Source organism: Anopheles moucheti, chromosome 2, assembly GCF_943734755.1.
Source record: "Anopheles moucheti chromosome 2, idAnoMoucSN_F20_07, whole genome shotgun sequence".
NCBI classification, from domain to species: Eukaryota; Metazoa; Arthropoda; class Insecta; order Diptera; family Culicidae; genus Anopheles; species Anopheles moucheti.
Window position 1 is genome coordinate 38,264,953 of NC_069140.1, and position 26,355 is coordinate 38,291,307.

At 40.1% G+C, this 26,355-nt stretch overlaps 1 protein-coding gene across 2 annotated transcripts in view; it reads right to left on the reverse strand.

Moving 5' to 3' along the window:
• LOC128301939 (neuropeptides capa receptor) overlaps positions 1–26,355 on the reverse strand; it is a 36,082-nt gene that overhangs the window by 1,162 nt on the left and 8,565 nt on the right. For both annotated transcript variants that reach the window (XM_053038623.1, XM_053038632.1), the window contains exons 3-8: positions 19,395–19,685; positions 19,035–19,211; positions 18,827–18,898; positions 14,742–14,886; positions 5,095–5,296; positions 1,516–1,626 (exon numbers count right to left, since the gene is read on the reverse strand). In XM_053038623.1, the coding sequence (XP_052894583.1) occupies positions 1,516–1,626; positions 5,095–5,296; positions 14,742–14,886; positions 18,827–18,898; positions 19,035–19,211; positions 19,395–19,685 (998 nt within the window). The remainder of the gene's footprint in view (positions 1–1,515; positions 1,627–5,094; positions 5,297–14,741; positions 14,887–18,826; positions 18,899–19,034; positions 19,212–19,394; positions 19,686–26,355) is intronic.

Genomic DNA, 26,355 nt, shown 5'->3' on the forward strand with positions numbered 1-26,355 from the left:
AACATATTTATTATTAGAGGAGTAAACGTGTTTTGGGTTGGATGGGGGAGAGGACAACCCCAACGACACATGTCACTCGCTCGGAAGTTAAAGCATCTCTTCACGGTAAAGTTCCCGGCCGGTTCATGGTTCAGCATCTTGATGATGTAAGTTCCTTATACGTCCCACTGCCAATTCCCACTACGCTGCCATTTCGTGAGTAATGTTGAAAAAGAATCGTTTCAATCAAGTTTCGTGCTGCGTGTAACCCGGTTCGCTATGTGTTGGAAATGTCATCGATGAACGGATATCGATCGAACACGGGACGACGGAAACGGATTGCCGGGATGCAAGGTGGGTCCAGAAGCTTACTGTTTCTAGCTGCCACAATCCAGACCAAAAGCTTCACTGAGCACATCGGTCAAGATTAAGGGGATACATTGCGCAATGTTACGGATGACAGAGGGTATCTCGGAGGCTACCAGGGGAACTTGCAGGGATTATAGTGAAGCCAGTGCCTTGGCGCTGCTCAGGTGAAGTGTTACTTTGCTTACTTTGTACGTCCGATACGCGGTTTGTTGTGTGGTTCCAGGCAATGACGCTTACGTGTGCTGAGCGCTTGAATTTAAAGAATAAGAACCAAAGTGTTGTGGATTTGCATTTGGATCGTTTATATCGGAAGGAATTTGTCAAACTATAGATTGATGAATCGAGAGATTTTTTTTCCTTTTCTCACTTCTCTAAGCTTAGCAAGTAATCAAATCGATACAATAATACGCTCTGCTAGTGAACGCGATGCATTGCACACCGGCCCTTGACAAGAAGTGCTTTCCATTAAAGGTTCATTTCTCTTACACGATCGCTTATCTTCCTATAAGCATTTTTCGCTGACTGAAACTCTCGTAAAGATGAAATATGCTAGATCAATGATTGGTTCCACCCTGATGGAACTCATCGAGTGAACGATTCGAATACTCCCAAAAGGCAGTAGATTTCCAATCAAGCTACCGCAAGAAAAAAAAACCTGGAGCAACAAAAACAGAACGTACGCTACGGAAAATGAATGCCTGACCGATGCGTTGCTTGCCAGGAGGATGGAAAAGTAGAGTAAAACTATTTGTGCACAAATAAAAGACAGCACCAACCGCTGATGTAGGTCAGCAGTGAGTTATTCGAGCAGAACGACCCCCGGGTTAGCGTGAAGTGCTTTGCCACTGTGCTGCGAAGCACCGATTTTGTGTCATTCTTGCGTGCCGGCTATTCTGGTGTAACGCGATCCTTATCATCATCGAACGCTAATGAAATGGAATAATGTAACGGAGTCGTTACGCGTTGCGATTTGCAGACGGACGGATTTCGATGTCGAGTCGAACTCTTGACGATGAGAAATCGACTACAGTCGATCGCTAGCCTAGGATCATCGAGACCGACGACCGAAGGGACTGAATTTGATTTGTTTGCCCGTGACCACCAGGAACACTGGGGTAAAACGAATGATATCGCATTTAAGCTGAACGGGCAAAAGCTAAACCGTACCTGCAGGGAATTCCGCCGAATGCAGTTGTCACTGTACCGTATACTGTTGTTCGTGTGCAGGGTGCCTCGAAATCGGGATCGTTTTGATTGCATCATTGACCGCGCTCGTAGCTGAAATGATGGAAAATTGTTACACACTTATGTGGAGAATTTTATAAATGGTAGACTATTGCAATAAAGGAGACTTTATACAATATTTATCGGAATATTTCCTATAAAAAATTTTAGGGAGTTTTCATTTTACGCTTGGAATTTCTCCTCGAAACCCCATCACCGCATTCTAAAGCAAAACGAAAAATTAAAAACACTCAACCACCAAATCCTCTCCAAGAAGAACCAAATGCTTTTCCTACCCTTAAAGTTATATTCCAATGCAAACCGCATGTTGCAAACTGAATGCGTGTAAGGTTGGCTGGTACAAAGTGTTCACTGTTCGCAGAATTAAAAATCATGACTGGTGAGTTTCAAGCTCACAGTAAAGATTCACCTTCCCCTCTAGTGGCAACCCGTTCCGCGATGTACGGTTAAAACGGGGCTACAAAAGCATTTTTCTTTCACAAATAATACGGTGCAACGGTGTGGTGTACCGTGATGAGGTTTCGTGTTGTGTTGTTCCATCTAAGTTGAACTTTTTTAATATTCATGCAACAGACTACCTCGTAAAACCGAGCTTTCGTATGAATATGAAGTGGGTTTCGCTTGCGTTTATTGAGCTGGCGGGTTGTTTTGTGTAAATTTGTCGATGTACGTATGCGCGCATACCTGGACTGTTTGAAGGTAAATATTGTACGATCGATTATTCAGCAATCCTCTATAAGGTTTTTGTTTAATTGGCGTAGTTTACGTTTTTTAATAACTCTTTTTTTATTTTTTTTATTTTTTTATCCAAATCCACAACTTTTCGTTTTGGTATAAAATTTAATTATTGTCACAACATGTCACCACAAGGTTTTGGATGTATTCATTTGGATGTAGCATGAACAAATTCTCATAAAATTGTAGCAATTTCAGGTTCTTTAGGTTATTGTTGAGAATATTGCATTTAATTAAGTTTGGAACTAAGTACTCGGGAAAGCTATTCAACTTGGATTGTCGGCATACTTTTTATCAAATTGTTCGAAGTTTCGTGTCTTACTTCTGATTTCATCTGTACAATTGCCTTTTTTTTTTGTAAGTGACGGTGTGTCGAGAAACGATATACAAAGGTAGCAACAGCTACCTTTTTTACACAAGGCCCTCAAGGCCAACTCTGCATTCCATTTTTTTCTCTCAATGAACGTCATTAGAATGAATACGAAATAAGTTGCCGTTGAATAGTGATAATTGTGTCTTTTAATGAGGTGATAATAATAGCTATTCAACGATACGACTATGGATATGTATACAATTTATACAAAACAAATTTGTTTATAATAATCCATGTATCGTGATTGAGACTATTCAGTCCAATTAAACAACTAACTATAAATCATACGGTCTTGTATCAAATCACACACAAATATTGAAGATAAATACTTTTCATGTAAAGTAATTAAGAGTGTAGTTGGACTTTTTAAGTAGCATTCAAAAAATTGAGGCCAGTTTCATACATATCCTTTTGCATCTGCATTATTTAATCATTTTATGCAATCTAGGAATGTTTGAGTGCAATGTTTTGCTATAATTTCGTGTAGTATACTAAGTAATGTTGTATGAAACACATTTTCTAAGAGGTCAAAGAAATAAGTCTGTATTCCATTCGATCTGCCGATTGATTTTACAGCAAGAAATGAGAGAGTTTAGGTTGTATTTTGGAAATTTGAGATTTGGTTTCAATAAGCTCCGTTTTGTGGTACCTTAATCCCAAGCGATCCTTTCCTTTTATCTTTAGTAGCTTAATAATGATAGTTGCGGAGCCGGATTTGAAAATCGGAATGAAAATAAAATACAATGAACCGTATCCCACTTATCATACTTGCTGGTAGCATAATAATCCTTTACGCAAGTAACCTTAAAAAACCTGCCGTAAGAATTTTGAAAGACACTAGCTGAAAATTGTTTAAATAAAAGCAGCAAAAACCCAACAGTTTCTTCCCGGAACAAATGTATCTTTGCCAAATATTAATTTTGCCAAAAAAAGTGCGAATAAACGAAAAGATATATTGTCTTTTAACCGGCGTGCAAAAAAACGGGGACATTTCACTACATTTCACTAAAAACACACAAACCTCATGACACCGTGGCCGCATGGCCGTGGGATTGTTAAATTCAATTTTCCAACCCATCACTTGCCAATGACAAACGGGTGGACCATTTTGCGAGTGGGAAGCAGTACGCTTGCACGTTACGCTTTCTTTCTCGGAATCGTACGGTCTGCCCTCTGAACCGTAAGAGTAAACGGGTTTTCCTGTGAAGTGACATACTGTGCCAGCCAGTCAGTCCGTCGAATGCTTTTGATTTTATGAACAAGAGTGAAAGTGTTATGGGGCAAAGCAAAACTGTTTGACTGGTGCGAAACGGTGATGTGGATGGGTCATTTGGTACTTCACCAAATTTACAAATTTCAGCAATTTTGAGCGTTGGCAATTGTTGTATCGTTGGGAAAACTGGATCAAAATAAACTAACAAATCAAGCATTTAAGAAACTGCTTTACACCCTGTAGAGTTATCTGTGTTTCTTCCTCCCATTTCATGCATATTTCGCTCCCTTTCCGAGAGCCTTCAAAGTGTGAAAAAACGAGATTTGTTTACGGTGTATATCTATTTAAATATGCATTGGTGAATTTCTCTTCAAACAACACGACTATTAAATTATAATGGACTTTTCCAATAACTCTTTTCTCTTTAATGGGATAAAAATCCAACAAATCCCGAATGGAGGCGCCCGGTCGTTTTTGTTAAAACCACTCACTTGGCACCAGTGTGCTAATGTGTTAATCTGCTTTCGAGGAAATTACATCCACGTGTCCGGTTTAGAGCAACTCACTATATAAAGCTTTGCCGAAACCGATGCCCACGCTAACAGCCCCAACGTTTGCGTTGCCATTTGGGGTTGTTTGTTAAATTTTAGATGCTGAACCAGTGTGCAATAATGGACTGATGGAAGCTCTTTAACCAGTCAATCTGGTTTTAATCTTTAAACTTTGTACACTAAAAATCTCGGAGCATTGCGCATTATTTGTATGTATTGCATACTCCCATACTATGTATTATTATGCTTTCATTTAATACCTAACATTGATAATTAATTAAAGGATAATGTAAAATGTAGATCTAAGTTCATGCAGTCAATGCAGTTGATGAATACAAATCGAAACAATCTTCGTCGTCGAAAATGGGAAATAATTGGCTTTGCCATCAATTTAGTATCAGCTATTTATCATTTACCGATTAGCTGGCTTAGCTGAATTTTAGTGCTACATTCCTGTTCACAAGTAATGCATGCGCCGTAATAGTATGTCAGTTGTAGTTCCTAATTAAAATCCTTCTCATTGTAGGCCTGTGGCATTTCGCGCAGCATTCCCAGCTGGAATGTGCTAATCCCCAGGAAGGAACCCAAGCACTCGAGATAAATGGCAAACCTTTGGCAATCATACATACCAATCGAGAACTTTCGTATCCACCGTAACTGCTACCGCCGTTGCCACCGCCCGCCATATTAACATCGATTGTCGTCTCCCGGAAGCTGGACTGATCGCGTGCAAATCCGGTTCCGAAACCACGCCGCCGTCCGCAGAGAGTTTCGCGAAATGCGACTCGGTACCGATGCGACATCACATTGTACAGTATCGGATTGATGGTGCTGGTAAAGAGAAGCAAACAGGCAACATGTCACAATAAGGTTTTGGATGAAACAAATAAATTGACGAAGGCAAGAAAGGATGCAAGTAGTAGGGGTTTAGCGTACAGCTATGATATTCATCTCCGTGCTCATGATGGTTGTGCGCTGGGTGGTCGTTCAGTTTCACGTCTCTGTTGACGAATTTTATGGGAGCTGTTCTATAGACGGTGTTTGTACCTTCTGCAGGCAATCACAGCTAAAACATTTTACGGCCGAATGTTGATAAATTTCATCTCATATCTTCGGCTCGGGTTTCGAGGTATTTGCTTTTGTTTTTTTTGTTCAAGAGTGACTTTATGAGAAGATATTGTAATATCGGTTGCTATCTGCGGCATGTAGGAGGATGAACATGCATTACAGTTTCATTGCCCATCTCCCGTTCGATGCGCTGGATGTACTTGCTTCCTTTGAAGCATCTTTCGTGAAGCATAACATACGTTCGATTTATTACATCATGTATTATTGTGTATTATATTGAAAAGGCAACTTTATTGTAGAGCGGAAAAATGAAATATAAAAACAAAGATACGGTAACGTATTATGCACCACTGTTTGCTTTCAAACAAATACAAAAACTTGCTTGCTCATTCCATCCAGAAAAAATCAGAATTTTTAATGCATTCGTACTAAGAAAGTACGTCTTGGTAAGACGGATGGAACACTCAAATTATTAAATGAATGATAACTATAAAAACAGACATCGGCCGAATACAGCCGGGATAAGGAGACCTTTTACTGTTTAGCGTAGGAAATGCCTTCAAACGAATGTGAATTGTATTTTAGATTCAACTACCCTTACTTATAAGTAATGCAGCCTGACCGTTATTCTTGAATAAAACAAAGTAGACATACAATTTTAGATAGAAAAAATAGTAGATGGCCTCGCAGCTTTAATAATACCCGTGGAATAAATGAAAAAAAAAAACATCGAAACAGAGGTTAATATAAGGCAGAGATTGGTTGAATAAATTATAACTATAAATTGCTTAATAAACAATTCGCCATTTGAAACATGAAATAAAATAAATAAGAATCTCAAGAAACCAATAAATATAAACATTCTCATCGCCTACATAATCAAAAGCTCCGAACACGATTTCAAATCAACCCATAATGCTTATCGAAACCATGTTGTACCAATCAAACCGAACTAAAAATACGAACAGCGGTTGCGATGCTTTTGCAATGCGAATCTATTGCAAAAGTTTTCACTACCCACTATCTTTTGCAGTTCATTCCTTGTTCAAAAACGTGCCCACACTACAAGGGTCCCCTCTGTCGTAATGTAAAACGTCTTCTGTTCAAAAGTTACCAAAAAGAACCTAGATTCAACCTCATTGTTATTCCTAAAGCGGCACTTAGTTCGCCAAACAAAACTGGGGTCTAAATGTTTTTGGCCAAACTTTTCTGTGGGTACGTTTGAAGCAATTTGTCCATTATTTAAATTTACCACCCGACTTCCCAACTACCCCGACAACCGGTAAGCGTCAGGTGCGAGAAAAGGTGAAGAATTTAACAACTATGCACATCCTGCGCCGATTCCGATTCACCCACCCTTCGGGCGGTTTTTTTTTCTTCTGTTGCTTCCCTGAGATCATGACCGAAGAACGGAATGTAAATAAAAGGATATGCTTCTCTCACGTCCTCTACTAGGTGAGGTTGCGAAAAGCTACGGAATGCTGTGTACTTGCTGCTTGCCGACCCGACTCCTGCTGCTTAACGAATCCCCAAAGGATTTCCACACCGGCTGCCGTTCGCTGGTGTGAACGTGCTGCTACGAATTCCTTCCGATCGCATATCTTGTTTCGGCAACTTTCTCAAACCTCAACCTCACCGCTGCACGAAAGAAATTTGCATCAACTCACCAGCCCAGCGCTAGAGACGGTATGCGAAGAGCTTGTTGATGGGAAAGGAACGTTCACATATGTTGTGCGAAGCAGCACCATCACTCCACAGCACAGGATGAACAGAAGGCTTCAAAAATTGGATTTCGTTTAGTGAGAAAAGTTTATTCGTTGCTATTACCACCACCTTTACCTTTCATCCATTCGCCGTACAGCTCGGAATGGAAAATAAATAAAAATCAAACGTACCGTGGAAACACATGTCGGTGTGTGAATCGCGCGACATGGCGTTGAACGTTTAGATAGCAGCACCGACGTCTACACCGGAAGTTCCACAGTGTGAATGAGTTTTTCGGAGCCAGCGGTCTAAGCGCGATGTATAACGTAACTTGCTGCAATTTGGTACATTTGTAGTAAACCTTATCTTAGCAAATTAGTTCAACCTCATTGTTATCTGTTATCAGACAAATTTAACTGCAATCCAAAGAAGGATCTATTATTGCCAGTTGGGACCAGGACAGGACAGGTGTAGGATCATTTTTACACGTTTTCACCCTTTAACACCTCGTTCGCTCGGAATAAAGTTATATTCTTTCGATCGAAAGTGTGCTTAAACACTTTTAAGATGCATTTTAACACTTAATCATCTTCTGACATGTCACACGACTGTCAGATGTTCTGCCTACATTCACGAAAATAAACTCATGGCTAACTATTTTGAAAGACAACTCATTCTCCGACCGTTAGAATGTGTCTTTGAGTCGGAGGAACTTCCGCGAGACAAGTGCTCGACGGTCTATTCGATAATGTTGCATCATCGAAAATTAAATGCTTTATAATAACGTTATATGTTACGATTAGGTTATAATGTTACGTTACGTTATGTTATGTCTGATTTGTTGTTATGTTACGTTCTAATGTCACGACGTGTTTGTTAGGATAGTACTGCTGCATTGGCGTGATCTTATTCTCTGCCAAATGATCATAACTTCCAATATTTGAAGACAATAGGTTGAGGAGATATATTTATCATGCTTTTTTGTGCTTTATCTAGCTTCTCCAATTTCGGAAGAGTCACAGCTTAAATTCTTGCAGACCGTATAATACCACTCGAGAAACTCTCGAGCCATGATGAAGCTGTGGTGTATCCGAACATTAAAATAAACAATACACAACTTGTTATTCTAGCAGACTGACCAAATGTTTCAATAATTCAACGTGAAAATCTAAATATTCCCTCCCGTCGTTTTAGGTTCGTGACCTAAAACCACCTAAAGACATCCAATCCGTACGAAACACATGTCTCACAAAAACCATCTCCTCCGTATACATTTATTCCGCGTCGGTTATTTTTGCCCCGTTTTGTCAAGCACCAACTTCCAACGGCCGGAATTTCAATTCTTAACCATGCACACGGAGGCGCGTAGTGCGACAGCAAAACCTATGCTTTAAAGCTCTCCATCCTCTGTATTCTGGGGTGGGTATTCTTATTCTCAGCGGTGTCTTTTACCGGGAACATCATATAGCAATTCGTCGCTATCCGTGTAAACTGTTTTTTTGCCACCATTTTATGTGTTCTGTTCGCGTTCTTCTTTTCTCGAGCCGGGTGGTAACCCGTTTGCATAATTCCACCCTGGCAATGGGTCTATTTCCACCGCGGTACGCTCAGACATCCGGTTCGATCTACATTTTTTTGTTGTTGTTGCTGTCGTGTTCCTGCCAACATCGAACAAGGGCTACCGTTACGCAACTTTTATCCTTTTTTCCATGCAGTGCGAATAAATTGAATGTTTAGGATAAGCCCTTCTTGCGAGATGGTGGAAAATGGTGCAGTGGAAAACAAACAAAAAACCACCCGAAAGATCGTGGCGTAGGAAAAAAGGGACATTCTAATCCTTCCTGCACGAAAAGTCAACGTGCCATTCTTATCTCCTTTCGTTTATCCGCTTCGGCTGGATCGTGTCGATAAGGGAACATGATGAGGCAGGCTAAATTGTGCCTCGTCAAAGATCGCTTCCGGTTGCCATTTCCTGGGCGGATGGGAAATTGCCAGAAGCAGCTACGCAAACACTGTATGCCTGGCGGTCGGTACTGTGCACATTCTAGCTTGTGCACCCGATATGTGCTGATGTGAAAGCGCACGGTTCCTGCAAACCTCCGCGCCGGATAGATGATAATAATAATAAAGAATAATAATCGAAAACCCCGTTTTCAATTCCCGTTAAATTATCTAGAAAATAAAGGACAACAACGACAAAAGAAAACTCCACCTCGTGATAGAGATGTAGATTGGAAATTCTCTCCTGAGAGCATGTGATGGGACAGGTATAACTAAAGAAAGCAAATACGCATTTGCTTACCGGTGATGGTATCATCGCAATCTACGCCCTGCGAGCGAATAAAGCATACAACAAGCTTTTAAACTACGTTTCAACTGATCGGAAAATCGAAAAACACTAAAAACAAAGTGATATTGCATGTGCTCGTGTTTGAAGCATCCGCGACATACATTCTTGGAGCAGTGATGCAACTACGGATACCAAAGGACGATATTGGTACGTTGATCAGTTGTCAAAGAAAATTGCCATTTAATGATGGTACACGTTACCCTAAGGGAAAACAGACACTGCTTCATACGGCTTACAAAGAGAAACTATTTTTTGATGTCCCTTGAGGTGGATTTTGCGACATTTGAAACGACCGAGCTCCAATCTCCGGGTTTTTGAAGAAATAATCGATCCAATGGAATGGGATACGGGACGAGTTTCACAGTGGGTTTATTAGGATGTTGTTTTGTTTTGGTAGAAATATGATAAGCAGTTTGGGAAGGGAAATACATATTGCCAAGGATGAAGGGAATTAATGTTGTTTGTTACACAATTGACGAGGTTAGCGTAAACAAAATGGGACAACAGACACATAATCGAGGACAAACCTACGCAGGATTTGAATATTTATAACGACGTGCGCTGCATTAGGCTTCAGTACAACAATTTTGATCCACCTATTGGATCCACCATATTATGTCGTACACGGGAGCACTGGCAATAAAAATTCAAATCAATATTCAAATGGTTCGAAGTTATGCAAAATGTATGCAATTTAATTAGAAACATAATTTAGTTTCAATTTCCAACAGCATTAGACCTTTCATTGATAAAAACAAAAAGAAAGATCGAATTGTCACTGGGGTTTGAAATTAACATCGCATGGTTGCATTGTGAAGAAACCAGTTAATTAAATCCGCATCCATCAATCACCAATCACCAATCATGACTTTAATGATGGTTGTAAGTGTAATGTACCAAGAGTTCCAAGAAACACCCCCACGAAACTAAATCACATTCCAAACCACTGCAAGCGTCTGCCACTGTCCGCCAAATTAATCATGGCCCTAAGCATCAATAAACTTCTTGTGGTCTTTATCCTTAACCACGCTGCTCTAATAAACTCGCTTTCAGAAGATAAAGTTTTCACATCCGGCGTGACGATGCGTGACGGATTCATACGCCTATTGGTCATCAATATTGGCAGCTATTGAGCTGGACTTGTTGTTGTTGTCCGATTATATTGGACCGGCATTTGTTGATCAAAATAATCGCGATCAAGTGGCTTCCAGTCGCGTAATCAGGCAGAGGTGGGCATCGGAACAGCGCGTTATAGGGAACTATAGTAATTCTATCTATATTTGTTTTATTATTATGATTATTATTGCTATTAAAACCGGTGCAACAAATTCGCCTTAATTAGACGAAAGCGAAAGGAATCACATCTACTACTTTTTGTTGTGAAGCTGAAAGCCTTCCCATAAGATTGTTGCCCCGCCACAAATATTACCCGAAAGTGGTACTTAAATTTGTTATATGTCCTAGATTCATCCTAGCTTCCTACGGATAAACGGTAAAGTAAGTAATCTGTAAGATCCGGTTTGTTTGGTAGCTTTTTTCACACTCTTTCCCAAGAGCCCGATGATGAAGTGACTCATTTGCATAAAGCAATTTGCGTCCAGCACTACATAACAGCTTTCCGTATTAACGGTCGCTTGAATCGTTTTGTTTTTGTTTTCCCCGCCTTACACGCTTCGCCAGTCCCAGCTGTTGCAATGTCGTGCTACCCGTTTCCGACACAGCTTAACTGCATAAGTACTTCCGAGAATGTACTGGTTTTAGAATTCAGCGATGGGTGCGGCAAAATGAAAGCAGAACGAAAATGGCTCACACAGATCGAAGACAGCCGTACGCAGATATGCACATTCACGGGAGAGACAGTTTGTGAAGTGAAGTTTGTCTACTGCCGAAAAAACGAGCAGTTTAATCATGCAGCGAACGCGATGTTTTGTACTCGGGACCGGTCGACCCAGGGTCGTCCGTAAGAAGTTGGAATTTATTTCCTGTCGTTTCGGTTTAATCCACACGGTTTGCAGCAGATGTTGTAAAGTTCGGGACATCCAAACTTGTTTGATTGTACTTTGCTTTCAGTCTCGTGGTGTATTTTTTGCTCCATGTTTCTTTTGACCATTCGCTTCTCGGTTCATGACTCCAAAAATAAAAGTCTTGCTTTTTATTGTATTTTGCTATGAATTTCATTGGAGTTGTTGCTATGCCGTTGAAGCGCGATAAGGTATCATACCGGAAAAAGCAAAACAAAAGTTGTCTCCTAGAAAGGAAAAATCAATTTCCAGACGCTATTGTCGAGATTGTTTGTGATCGCAAAATGGGTACGGTATTATTTACATGTCATTTGTCAAACTCTTGCCGTAATTGAAATTGGCAGCAATGGAAAAGAAAATACGAAGTATGAAGTACGGTATTATGAAGTAGGGAAAAAAATAAATTTGTTACCACGTTAAATTTTGCTTAAAAACAAACGCAACCTCTTAACCAGCACCCAATGGCCAATGTTTCGTGTGAAGCTCTAAAAATGTAGGCGACGATTTTCCACTTGAATGATCAACAATCATGCAATCTACCACGTTCGCATTGTGTACACGGTTTGGCGAGGGTGTAATTGTTCCCGGAATGGTTCCGGTGCTGTATTTCATGATTTTTCGCGCCAAGATTACCCAGAACCGCACAAGAATGTGCTGACGAATGTCATATCTTCTGATAGCGGGGCGGAAGAAGAAATAATCCGGTCGGCGCGCATCGTCTTGCGTTTTCTGACGTGTTTATGCTGTCGACATGAGACGTGCGAAAAAGTTTTCCCATTGAAATGGTAATGAGATTTATCTGAACAACGGCCGAAAGTGTGGTGAAAACAGACGTTGATTGAAGGGGATGGTGAGCAGCCATAATATGGATGATCGTTAAAGAACCTTGATGGAATGATTGCGGGTTCGCCTAAGCAACGGAAATGCGAGTAAACGCTTTTGAAATAAAAATTAACCACATTTGACAAATGCAAGGAACGTATTGTACAGGTTGTGGTTGTGGTTTAACTAGCCAATTTTTGGGAACATACCATTAGGTTGTTAATGATTACTTTGGCAGATGTCGTAATGAGACTAATAATAAAATATTAGCCAAAGCTTATTATACTGAACAATAAATAATAAAATAATACGTCCAGGAAGGTTTTTTGTCTCTATGAAACACTGCACGGTAATACGTAACCAGAAAATAATAAAAAAAACTCACAAAATGTTTTTAAGTCTTTTTGGGGCATAACCTTAAGCTAATATAAAGCTTAAGGATAAAAGAAATAATCTGCACGGATAAAAATAATAAAAAAAAACAGGGTCAAAAATAACCAAAAATCACGAACCAGAACTCTTGATGTTGGTGATTCGCCAAAGAAGGATAAGTTGTGATGAAAATATGTTAGACTTGTTGCGAATTGTGTTTAAAATTGTAGTGTATTGACAAATCAAATTTAACTGCATTCTTTTTTATATCATCTATATCATTGAATTGCATTGCTTTTATAGCCTGCACGATATGGCAGCAAAAATTATGTTTTATTTAAGACAATTTGTGTCGTTTGAAAGGGGACCAGTAATGACAAAAATTAAAAAAAATTAAAAATTATTATTTTTTTTAATTCTAATTTTTAATAAATTTTAAAACGTTTAAAATAAAAGTATGAACAAACTGGGAATTCGAAGAATTACTAATCGGCAGCATCTAGTGAGAAAGAGAGTTGTCTTTCAAATCTGGTATTATTGCTGGAGGCGCCCAGTACTTCACAGTTGTAAAAGATACTACGTGTTCAAAAATTTCATCTGAATTTGGCGTTGGCAGTAACAGAACCATAGTTTTGGAAGTATTGTTGTATAAAAAAGCACACTCTAATGCGTAGTTGACAAAGGCATAAGGAAACAAAATCTGGAACTATGACTTAGAAAACAAGTGTACACTGTAACAGGCTAGAAGCAGATTTAAATATTCGTTAATATTCATCGAAATTGAGTTTTCCAAACTTTCTTTCTGTCTAATAGTTCTTCAGCTCAACAATTTTTTTGTTTGCTGATGTTTTGTAATTATTGCCAATTTCAGGACTTCTCCGAATGTCCCGAATAGCATAGAAATATGCAAAAAATTCTCTCCAAATACCCTATATTGCACGTGTGCACCATTAAATGCTTTGATGGGTACAAGTAGCTTTGCTAATGATTTCTAATGTACCAATCAATTACTGTTCAAATATCCCTAACCTACTATTGCGTGAATAATAAAATCAAATAAACTTAATTCGCTACGATTTCGGAGGTCAGCAAAAGTGGAAGCGCTTCAAATGGCACATGATACTAAGGTCAACAAATCTATTAGCATGTCCTTTTCGGGACCCGAATAAACACAATCCTCGTTTAAGCCCGGGACGAAAAAGCTTTCAATCACTGTAGAAGGTCACCCGACGAACCGATATAAATTCCGCATACATTGATTGTGTCTTTGATTGTCCCTTTTTCGATATAGTTGAACTGTGTGTGTGTCGTGCCCTTAGCTTCGGCCACGAAACCCTTCGAGGTAAAATAAATTGAATAAAACAGGAAAATTACCGCCAGTTTGAGAATATGCACACGGCCTCCTAAGGTTATTTTTTTGGTATCTACTGGATGGTACGAATAATAGGAAGCTTCTAAAAATACATCGATACAGCGTATTATAATAACATCATAGAAAAATATGAGTGAGTAAAGCAGTAATTCAATGGAATCAGGGATGAATAAGCAAAAGGTCAATCGTGTTGCGATAAAAAAAAGTGACACCCGGCCCGAAACGGTATTTGGCAAAGACACCCGACGACTCGTGGGTTCGTTGACTCCTGGGATGTCCTGGGTGTCTTCGCCCGCGGATGCCCAGTGATAAAGTGACTCACTTAGTATGTAATGTTCGCCGCGAGCGGGTCGTTTCCATCTCGCTTTACGCTGCCGCAGTCAACCGACTTTGGTTTAGCACAACCAACATAATGGCAAACAAACATTGGGTTTGCTGGAAAACAATTAACAATGTCCCGTTCTCGTACGAACTATGCAGCAAGCTCTGTTGAATTCTGGTCGTTTTTTTCTGTTGACGCTGCGAGGTTAAATGTGACAAATGGTGCACGGCATGATGGGTACTCACCAGGAAACGTAATACAGCCAACCGGCCACGGAAAAGAGCCACGTGTTGGCCGTGTTGAAGTGTTGCCAGTCGCGAGCGTACAGGAAGAGAAGCCGTTGCGCGTGAAAGGGTGCCCAGCAAACGAAGAATGTAATCACAACGGCCGCTATATTGTAGAGACAGGACATTGCATGAAAAAATGGAAAAGTATGTGATGAATACCCGAAATGCAGAAAAAATACTATCTCTTTACTGTGTGTAGAGGAGAATGATTATGTGAAAGAAAAAAAACGGGAAGCGGAAGATGACAAATGAATAAAGTTGAACAATGTCATGGTTGTCAAAGTCCAGTGAAGCGATGCGAGTTGATTAAATGTGATCGTATTGGAAGGAGTGCGAGGACGAATTGATGGTGGCAGCATGGGAAGAATTAAAATTTGATTGAAGCAGCTGTAAAGTGAACTGCATCATTTGTCATGAACTTTGCTGTGTGCGTTTTCTTTAACATGACCACTGAAAGCCAGGACAAACGAGGTCTATTCTTGAAGAAAACATAATTTGCGTTTATTACGTCCATGAAGATGGCCTTCAGCCGGGCTCTATTTGTTCCATATTTTTTCTGTGAGGTTAGCAATTTTCTTGAATATCTCACACAGTGTAATGAACTGACGGTGGATTAAATTCTTACAAGTACTACCATCTCCACATCGTTGACAACAGCGGCGAATGGAAAATTACGACACGGCTCCGTTGATGTTACGTTTGACACCATTTGTCAACCGTTACCATCGTTTGATAATAATAATTTTAAGAATGGTATAGTGCCAGAATGCGCTAATGCCTCCGGTTGAATGCCAACGCACGAGTCGACCATTCAGCGCCGGCTCGATAACCGGCACAAGCAGATAAATCGGCAAAGAAACGACCGCTTCCGAAAATTGCGTTCAGCCCAACGGATGCCGTGCTCCGGCGTAAAGAAGCAATGTGACGTATCCGAAATGACTGTCATTTGTCATCGTCGGTGTAAGGTGTGGTACAGAAACGCAAGGCAAACCGGCCTACAGAAGATTCATAGGTCATATCCGGATTCCGGGATCCGGTTGCTGAGTTGATTTATGTCGTCTATTCAATTTTTGCACCTTGGGCTTTCTTGGGCTTTACATGCCTGCCCCCCTGATCAACCCTAGTGCAACCGTCCGGTACATCATGCTTAAAGCCTGGTTTGTGCTTTGTGTGCCTGTATTCTGACAGCACGTGCCCGTAGGTCGTTGGGATGGGATGCTGACACAATGTAGGCGACTTACGCTCTCAAAGCGTTCGATTCATTCAATGAAGCATGAGTGAGAGATAGGACACTGTCCTTAGCAGTCTTTCGAAAGTGCAAGCACGTTGGACGTGGAGGCACTGCAAAGTTGAAGGAAAATCGTGTCAATCGAAAGAAAGGAAAACGACGCGCTCTGGCCGCTCGTGCTCAAGATGGGTTTGCATTGCAGGAAGTAAGTAGTTGTGTTGATAGTTATGACTCTCTATTTTCAGTTCTTTCCAATGTGCGATATTGACAATGCGCTTTACAGAATTTTAACCAAAATTTGTATTATTTTTATACGAATAAAAAGTTTAAGGTAAATAAAAATATAAGCTTATGTTTTTTTTTTAATTTTCGATCTCTATCTCTTGCTCTTTAAAAAAAGTGAAATGTTAATGAACTTAAGTACATTTACTCGCCATTGATATCGTCGAGTTTCATTGCAGCATAAGAAATCTTTAACGAAACCACATTAACAATGAAAGTAACACAAATGCGCCGTTCAATTTGAGTTCATTGTCGGTACAATTGAAATTAATTGCCATATTAGCAACAGCAACATCGTTAGCAGCAGTGGTAAAAGACGCACCGGAGACTTTAGGCCAATGGCAAATAAAATTCTATCGTTCTGACCCTTTGCCACCATTTGAAAGTTTGCGAAAGGTTAATGGATTGGTCAAGGTGAAACGGGATGGTACGGCGCGATTGTAGTGTTGGTAACGTGATAACAGGTGTGGTTTTTTTAAATTGTACCTTTATGGCCTTTTATTATCTGGCACACGGACATCCCTTGGTAATGATTCCTAAACTTTGTCGAGGTACTGTTAAATTTAATATGAAAACCTTCCTGTCAAATAGCGATAATCAATATCAATTTTGAACGAAACTGTTAATTTAAATTTGATGCTTCACGCTTACTGTCAGAGCGTTTATATTCATTCAGTTCATATTAATCATTATTATTAACTGTTTATAAACAAGCATCGGTTTAAGCTCTAATTTTCGAGTTATTATAACTTATAATGTCTGCCCTATATTACAACTTTACTGTACACATCGATATGCTCGACTTATATGCCATGCCGATCATGAACATCTGTGAAACCACCAACTCGATGGGCTCATCAACAAGAAGGTTCAAGAAACTTATGTAAATATAATACCTTGTATTGCCTCTAAATCATTGAATTTGAATTTACATCATTGAGATCCCCTCGATCAAAAGGTTGTTGGGATGGTAAGCCACTACAGTCATTAAAATTATGTTGGTTTCCCAGTAAACGTCGAGTACAAATGATCTAAAGGCCACCTATAACTCTTTTTCTCATAAGTTCATCGAAAAGATACTTAAAATATATGATATGAACAATGAAGTTTAAAACCAATTTGTCAAATATTAGAACTTCCTGCAACGTAATATAAGACATAACCTGTATTCGTTTCTTACTTTTCGTATTGAATCTTATTGTTTACTCAAAATGCAAGAAGGACTCAAGGTTAACTCGAAGTAACCGTTAAATATTTGATTGATATAACCAAGTGACACAGGAAGTAATGCAAAATTACTAAAAATAACGTTCCAAGATAAAACCCCAGATATTCTATTTTTTGTAAACCGTGTCTATGTAAAAGTATACATACATCCATTTAACTGACATCCTCAACGAATAGTGAGGACGTTTCGCTGAAATTTATAGACGTATTGACATTTTTACGAGGTTTAAAAGTTTTATATATTACATGACTATCATCACTAAAAGCGAGAATAAGAACACTAAACAATGAATCTCTCCTCGCAAGGTGCACAATTGCGCATATAAGTCCAAGTAATATCGAATAGCACTTTCCGTCTTTTATATTATTCAATTACAACTGCCAATTTCAAGATGTTTACATTTGTTGTTCATGGATGCTAACAAACTGATTAAAAGATATGAGTATCACGACAAGTTGTTATCCTTTTGTTGATTACTGGATTGCGTGATCAATTACGTTAATTCAGCAGATCATTAACATGTCAAAATAAACCTCAATTTACCCAAGAATCTTTTATCAAACCTAAGCATCATTTGTCAAATATGATGCCTTAGGCATCATATTTTGACTTTGAAGACTTGCAAAATGGCATGATATTGACATGAGCCGGCTAATGACATGAGAATTGCTATTTTATCTAAATATAATTGAATGCCATAAAGACACAGTCATTTAAAAGAAAATTAAGTTAAAACTAGCACAAAAAACATAAGAACTAGCAACAGTTATGACAAGGGTTTTGCTTACATTTTAAACATATGAATTCGTTCAGTATTCTATCACACGCAAAAAAAACGAGTTTCATTCCCCATCAGCATTCCATCATCAAAATTGTTTCCATCTGATTGCACCACAAATTGCAGTTTCCTTGACGATGTAAAACTCAATTTAAATATTTCGCTGACTAGGGTACTCTGTCAAACCAACCTGATCCCGATGTTGGCAATCGAACATTTGACGCTGATGGCTGCTGCTGTAACCATTCAGCTCTCTCACCTTTCTCCCGTGAGCAATAAAACGAAATGATTTACAAGCGGATTGTAGCAACAGAAATGTCGGTGCCTGTGATAATCTGCCATGAAATATCGTCCGTAAATCTTCATGTTCCAACACCTGTTTGGCTGGTGGGAAAGGTAACCAGACACGGACTTTTATGAACGCCATGGACTTGCGGGAAGTAATGAAGCTCGCGTGGAATCGGGTAGGAGGAACAGATGGAAATGGGTAGAAAGCATGATCGGAATGACTTGTACGACTTGCTTACCGAGCATCCGGATGATGGCTTTCCGTGACTGCGATATCCTCGATGGTCCATTAACCGATCCGTTGCGAACGCCTGCAGAGAGAGAGAGAAAGTAATACGGTCTCATGTTTGAGCAATGAAGAGCAGCAAACCCATTTGAAAGGGGATACCGGGTTTACCAGCCCGGTTTGGTTTGAAATGAACCCGCAGGCTCCCGAAAAGGACTCACCGAGTTCGGCGGTTCGTTGGGTGCGGGATCGTATCTGCATTCCCATGCGCCCATACAGTACGACCATGATGAGCATCGGGAAGGCAAAAAACAGACAGGTCGACAGCTCCCATAGTGGAAATCCTTCCGGATTGCTTAGCATGGCACAGAACGCTGAGTCAAGAATTTTCTCGTTTGCTGCAAAGAACAGTAAAGAAGCAGAAACACACACACATATACCCAACCACAACGTACCGGCCCATCGAAACCACCAATGGGGTGCAAATGGTTACGTGGGCATGTTTGTGCGTAATTTCCCGCACATTTAATAAACGCGTCGAGTGGTAGCAGCGAAGGAGTATACAAGGAACATAAACCCACTTGGCGGATAAACGATGTAATCGATGTCGGTAAAGATGGCAAACGGGACGGCACTCAGCAGACTCACGATCCACAGTCCGGCAATGATGCGAACCGGCCGCTGCAGACCCGACATTGTGTACAGGTGCAGCGGGTGGCAAATGGCTAGAAAGCGCTCCATCGAGAAGGCGACGATGGTCAGCACCGAAACGTAGGTTGAGGCTTCCGAGATGAGTGCGCGGATTTTGCAAAATGGTAGACCGAGATTGTACGGATACTGGTGCCAGTAAAGGCTAATCTCGTATGGAAGTCCTAGGATGAAACGTGAATGAAAGAAAATCATTAGCTCATCTTTAGCAATTTTAAATGTCCATTGTGATATACAGTTGATGGAAGACCCACGTATATTTAAAAATAAATTAAAACTATTCCTGTATAATAACACGATAAATATATTGATAGCCTAACGTATGAAGTAAGGAAAGTATTACGGATCTTAATCTATTGCAAGGCTAATATCTCATGTTGCTTAAACAATATATCCTTTGATATAAAAAAATTGAAATATAGTGAACGGTTTGAAGTAAATATCATTTACAATGTTTAAAAGCTATCTGAAAGCGCTCATTCACTTATCCCACGGAATAACATTATCGAGCCAATAAACGATTTGACAGACTGTTGTTTATTATGTATTTTTACTTTGAAAGAAATCAAATCGTTCCGTTTCCCGTTCCGATCGCTGATTTCATTTGTCTACAACCGTATGCCGTTCCGTTCCGGATTGCAGCGCCTGTTCGCGTCCGGATGGTGCGATTTGTGGTACGTTATCCTTTACTTCCAAGACGTTCTGGGTTTGAACCAGACATGCGTAAATAAATTCAAAACGTTATACCGGGAATACAATTCCCGTGAGTTTAAACCGAATATTTGGCATTACTACGAACTGCTTTCAATATCCGTTGGAAGGCATCCAATAACATGAAGCTGTTATTTGATTACATCCCATCGACGGGGCATGATTATTTATGTATGCGCGTTACGAGCCGCACATCACATGGAATGTTTTCCTGCTTTTTCGAACTGGTTTGTAAATGTGACACGGTGGAATAATATATGCATCATTGTGTAGGGTGAATGCTTCGACATTGGCGATAATGTTACCATAATGTGCTTTTATAACACTTCTAGTGGCTTTCCATAGTGGCATCAATTCTTGTGCGTATTAATGAACCGGTAGGATGAGTTCAAGTGCAATGAAAATGGTAACAGATGTGCGAAACAATTGTAAACATCCCAAAGACAAGCTAGCACGTTCCCTTTGAACCAATAGCTGATAGTTGAATAGGTATGTAGGAAGAACTAAAACGTATAGAACTCCGAATTGAGGGTCCTGGCAGTAATCTTTAACAGAAGACAGCTTGAAGCAACGGTCAGATAACATCGATCAGTTCTATGCAAACTGTACGCCATTCTGATTATTGTTAACATTAACTTGTCCTGTTGTGGTGAACTGTAAATAGGATGGACCCAAATGATAGGGGTTAGATCACAGATAGGCCGCTGTATTTGTCTATGAGCATTTCCGAGGTATCTTGCATTGTTAGCTGGTTTGTATTAACTGGCCTGGTATTATGGTAAGGTAGCAATAGTAAGTAAACGTTTAACGGCTTATATATAACGGCCGAGAAGCTCTACTGCTGGGTGTACTAAAGGAACCGGTCTTTCACACGATTGTAAGGACTGGCTAGCCATGTAATAAAAGGTCACGTAGTCTAAGCATGCCCTAGTAGATCGTTACCTAACCAAGACAAACACTCAGAAGTTCGAAAAGAAAGTCTTCATAATATGTTTTGAAAATTTCCTCAAATCACCCCAAGAACGGTCAAGTCATACGTACGATTGAACTTTCGTACTAGTACTATATCTGTTCGAGAATCAGCAATTGCTTATGAATAATATAAATAAAATAAAAGTTCTTACTTAAAGTTATCACTTTCAAGTCATAAACTAAATTTTTGAAATTCGGTTATTTTCATGAAGTACAAAATATTCATTCGTAAAATAATGATAATAAATAATGATCAATTGTAATCAAGCCAGTAAGACCGTGTGAGACAATCATGCGAAGGAAAACTGACTAACCCTACGAATTAGGTTATGTGCATTACATAAAAAAAAACTTTGAAACATTTTGTTTCTTTCACCTCAAACGCAGTGAACGTCGTGAAGATATTGTTTCCCGGTTTCCTTTACGATTGTACATAAAAAAATACAATGTTCTATCATTCAGCTCGCAAGAACAACATCAAACTATGATACACAAAGGTTGAGTTACATGTGCAACGTTATCCGTCAAAATGAGAAAGTTTTACCATGATGGAGACGCCTGGTGCTCCATTAATTGGGCTCATGTTGCAGCCGGTTCCGTCGCCGGGAAGCGGATGTGAAACAGTGCAACGTTCTGTTTAACGTTTTCATCTCTTACCAGCCAGATACTTTTCCAGAGTGATTGTATAATTTTTCTACGTTTTGCGTATGTGTGTGTGTGTTTTTTTGTTGTTCTTAGTATTTTCAGTATATTTTGTTCACACACACTCTGGTGTAACATGCGTGCACGGCTGGTTTATAGTCAATCGGTCTAAGCAACTCGAAAGGAAACGATTTTCGCTCTTCTTTGGTTCAAACAACGCATGTAATGCTGCTCGGTGTCGAGCCCAGCAGAACAAAACTTTACGCTGAAGGCAGATGCTGTCATATTGCTGCTGGATGCCTTTGAAGTTACAAAATGCTGAAGAGTTTCTTCTAGTTAGAGTTGTTTGGCAGGAGTTTTTGTTTCTTGTTTCTTTTTACTTTTTTTTTGCGCTGACAAATATGGTGGTAGTTCCACCGTACAAAAGAAAGATTCATAAACTAATCTGATACAATCTCACGAGCAGGCATGACAATCTTATGAAAAGTGATGATGCTCCAGAAATATTTGCTCTAATTATGCTTTGATATAGCATAGAAACATTTGAATACGTTGTATGAAAATTGTACGAGTTTGAAAACCAACCTTGCTGATTTAATGGACTCATTGTATTCTATGGAAGCTGATTAAAATTAAATATGTTTAACTCTTTTTATACCTAAAATATTCACTTCAATGTGCACGTCGCATAGTCTCAAAATCGCTCTACAAGAAATTTTCGGGTGGGTCGTCTAGTCTAAAACTCAAGCACGCGAAACCAAATGAAAGCATGCGAAAACTGACGAAAATAAAATGTCCTTTCCCCGTGCTTCCCTGCTAAAAGTGATCGCCCCAGTGGCAAAGGATTCACCTACGACGTCCAGCAGCTACCACCAGTTTGATCTTCATCCGACCGGAATCGTTAGCCTGAAAGCTGGTGCGAACGCATTGAAGTGCCCTCGACACGCGTGTGGCATGATTGAAGGCAATGCGAACCACCCTTAGGATGAATGGCTATTCCAATTAAAATTGAAAATGGATCCTGCGTATCCTACACGCAACGGCGCCGCACTGCATGCGTTCAAGGACACGCGATGTGGGAAGTGTTTCCGGTACGTGGTTTTTTGAGTTGCCGTTCCATTAAAATGAAAGTGGAAAGATTGAATTGGAATGTGAAGCGCGCTAGTGCTTCGTTCGGGAATGGATCCGCTTTAGGGTGAGCCCGTACGAACAGATGTGCACATCTTCGCACTCGTTGTGTGGGCAGGACAAAATTGGATGCTCAGCTGGGTGTCTTTTTCACGCAGTGTCTCACTTTGGGCACCCTGTGGGAATGATAATCGGAACGCGTGTTGGGTATTTGGTGGCAACACAATGAACCTGTTGAGCGGCCACAGTCTATTCGGTCTGATTCTTTGAATAGACGTTTGAATATTTTGCTAGTCTAGAACGTAGACATGAAATGACTCTATCGGATCAAGAATGTAGATTTGAATGGGAAATTCCAACCATCCAGCCCAGTACATCAAGACCAGCCCGAAAGGAATCTGGTACCAAACATTTCAAGGATAGTATGCGATGAAATTGCTTCACATCATTAGACAGATCGGCAAAATAGTATGTGGCGTGATAGAATCAAAAGTTTCTTTACAACGGCTAGACTATTATTTTTAAGCCAACATTTTTAATGTAAATTTGGAAATAAAACTAAAGTCTTACTACACCATTGAACAAACTAGCTGTGTGTAATATAGGGGCGAAAACTATGTATATAATTTAATTATTAAAAAGAAAATTATAAAGGAATAACTAATTAAAGTTGGGATGCCCGGTGCAATGATGATAGCCATCCGGACCATTCTCCCGTAGCAAGGACAGACTGTCCTAAGTGACTACGTGGTAAAATAAGTCGATACGACCAGACCGTTCTAGCCAAAAAAAAAATTAATCATATGTCACCAGAAACGAAGCACGATAATTAATGCGAGTAAAAAAAGAAGTCAGTCGAATCTGAATCTGAATGGAAGTTTTAGAACGTTGGATTAAAGAGAGAAATTGGTAAAATAACATAAGGCAGAAACTAACTTCAGTGTGAACTATTTTCTTACATTTAATGTTTGTTGTTGGTTTGTGAAACGTATTAGAAGGATTGCCTAGCTAAAATAAATGCATATTAAACAATAACCTAATCTATTTTAATCAGCTTCTGATACGAAATTATTAGTTTTGAGTCTTGTGTCAATAGTTATTATTATTTGATCACATATCCGCTTGCAATAAAAAAGGCTCTCACTGCAAACCATTTTGAATTCGGACGCCTCTATTGACAGAAAGCACTCATCTGAACCTTCGTTAGATTCAGTTTGGTCAAGGCGGGTTGATGATTTCATTTACCGAACAAAGCCCAACACCATGTCGCATGCACAATGAGCAACTCGGCACTAAACCAATAGAAAATGGCTCCCGCAACATCGTACCACACCGTACCACCGGTTACCCCAGGCGCTACTGTCGTGTAAACGAGACGTGATCAATTATGAGCGCCCTACGGATTGAAGTTTTGCCACGCCAGAGGCCACCATCAAAACCCTCGAAGGATTCGCCAACATCCAAAGTGACATCGTCGTCTTTCGGCATCATCGTCGTCACCGGCACCGTGGTGTATCGGCTATCGTTCCCGGAAGGTCGACAATTTCATTATCGGCTTCATCAGCGTCTTGTCAGGATGATTCACCAGCTTTAGGGTACACTTCAACATTAAAGCTGGCGTGACTGTGGTTGGCATGCAAGTGAAAGCAGAAAAAGATTGGCACGATCCCCCCGAGCGTCGAGGACGCACAGGTGGTGAACGTACCGGGATTGGCTTCCTTCGTGTTGGTGAACGGGAAGGATCAAAGCCCATCGAAGATGGTGGTCGAGTGGTGCAAAATTAATCGTTGCTTAAGCCGCACCGAAAGCTGTTCGGGGCAATTAGTGTAGCTATGCCGGAACGATTAAGGATCAGCAACGGCCAGCAACCAGCTGTGGTTGTTGATTTAAGTGTTTGCGTGTAACGGGACGGCACTCCGGAAGCAGACCCGCTAGTGGCAATGTCTCCTTAGAGTACACTGTGCAAAGTAACACTTTTTTTTTCGTCATAGTACGGTTGTGACGCAGATGCTCAAAGTATTTCGTTTTGTTGTTGAATATTTGATCGTTTTCTAAATGACAAACAGATGCTGTAACGGTGTGACAATCGATACTAAAAACTAACGGCTTTGAAATGCGGTACAATGCGGCTAAGGTGTGTCGGGCTAAATGAAATTATTAAACTAATCAGAAGAAACTCAGCTTCAACCTCAACATTTGGGTTGGCAAAGATGCCGGCTCGATAATCTGTGTTGGATTCAAAATGGTGGTTCAATGGAAGCTTAATGCGACGGTACCGGTGCGAAAACCCTTGTCAGGTTGTTCACTCGCGGTATTGAAACCATTTGAAGTTTCCTCTGGTATAGTAGTTATTCGATTTATCTTAAATTTCGTTTTAAGTTGGTTGAAATACTCAGAATAATACATGAATATCAAATGCGTAAAGGAGGATGGTTTAAAGCTTATCGTTTACTACAGGAACGTCAACATATAAGAAAATCGTTCTATTTTCTTTACAGCTTTATATTCTGAAGAAATAAACGAAATTCATTGTGGCGACTGTAAAGGTGAAGCTTCTTTTTCGTAAATCTCTTCACCGCTTCGTGATGCTTACAAGCACAAGAAAGAACGGAAACAAGAGAACCGTCATCACATTGACCGTACCTTCCTTAATTGATGAACCAGGCGACTGGCATAATCCTACCTTCATCGGTCAATTTACACCTGCAAATAAACTAGTTCATTAAACTCACTCAACCACGACAAGGGCTTGAACCACAGACCTAAGACCCTCCCGAGGGCGCTATTTTTACGGACCAAAGCCCAACGAATGCATAAAACGTTGAGCTTCAATTTATTATAAGTTCACCATTTCTTCTTGATCCCATGGCAACCACCGGAAAAGGAACTCACCTGGACTGGGCAAGCCATGCAGCCGACAAAACAACCGACCTTTGTCTGTGTGTGCGTGTCTGGCGCAGGCAGTGAACAGCCGATAAGTCGATTGGGCTTGTGTGTTGGATGAAAAAAACCGCACACAAAACCAACCACACCGGTGGTCCCGCCAACTTCTTGCCGGGTCATCGTCTGCCTTGTGGTTTCTGTGGTTGACAGTGTTTAAGGGTAAGATTCGAAACAACAATACCTTCCCAACCTACGCGTTTCGCGTTCGGATGGAGCAACTTTGCTTAATACAATGGGTTTGAGGTTACATTGATTTCTAGACTAATTTACAGTTGTTATTTAATACCCCGCTTTTAGTACTCTCTATGAGCTGCCTAGCAAACGAAAATTAATGTAACAATGATACAAGCCGTAAAAAGTAGAATTTCCCACAATACTGGCAGTGAAGTTGTGTAGCTTAAACTGCAAGGTAATGGAAGCGTGCTCCATGATGTGCAA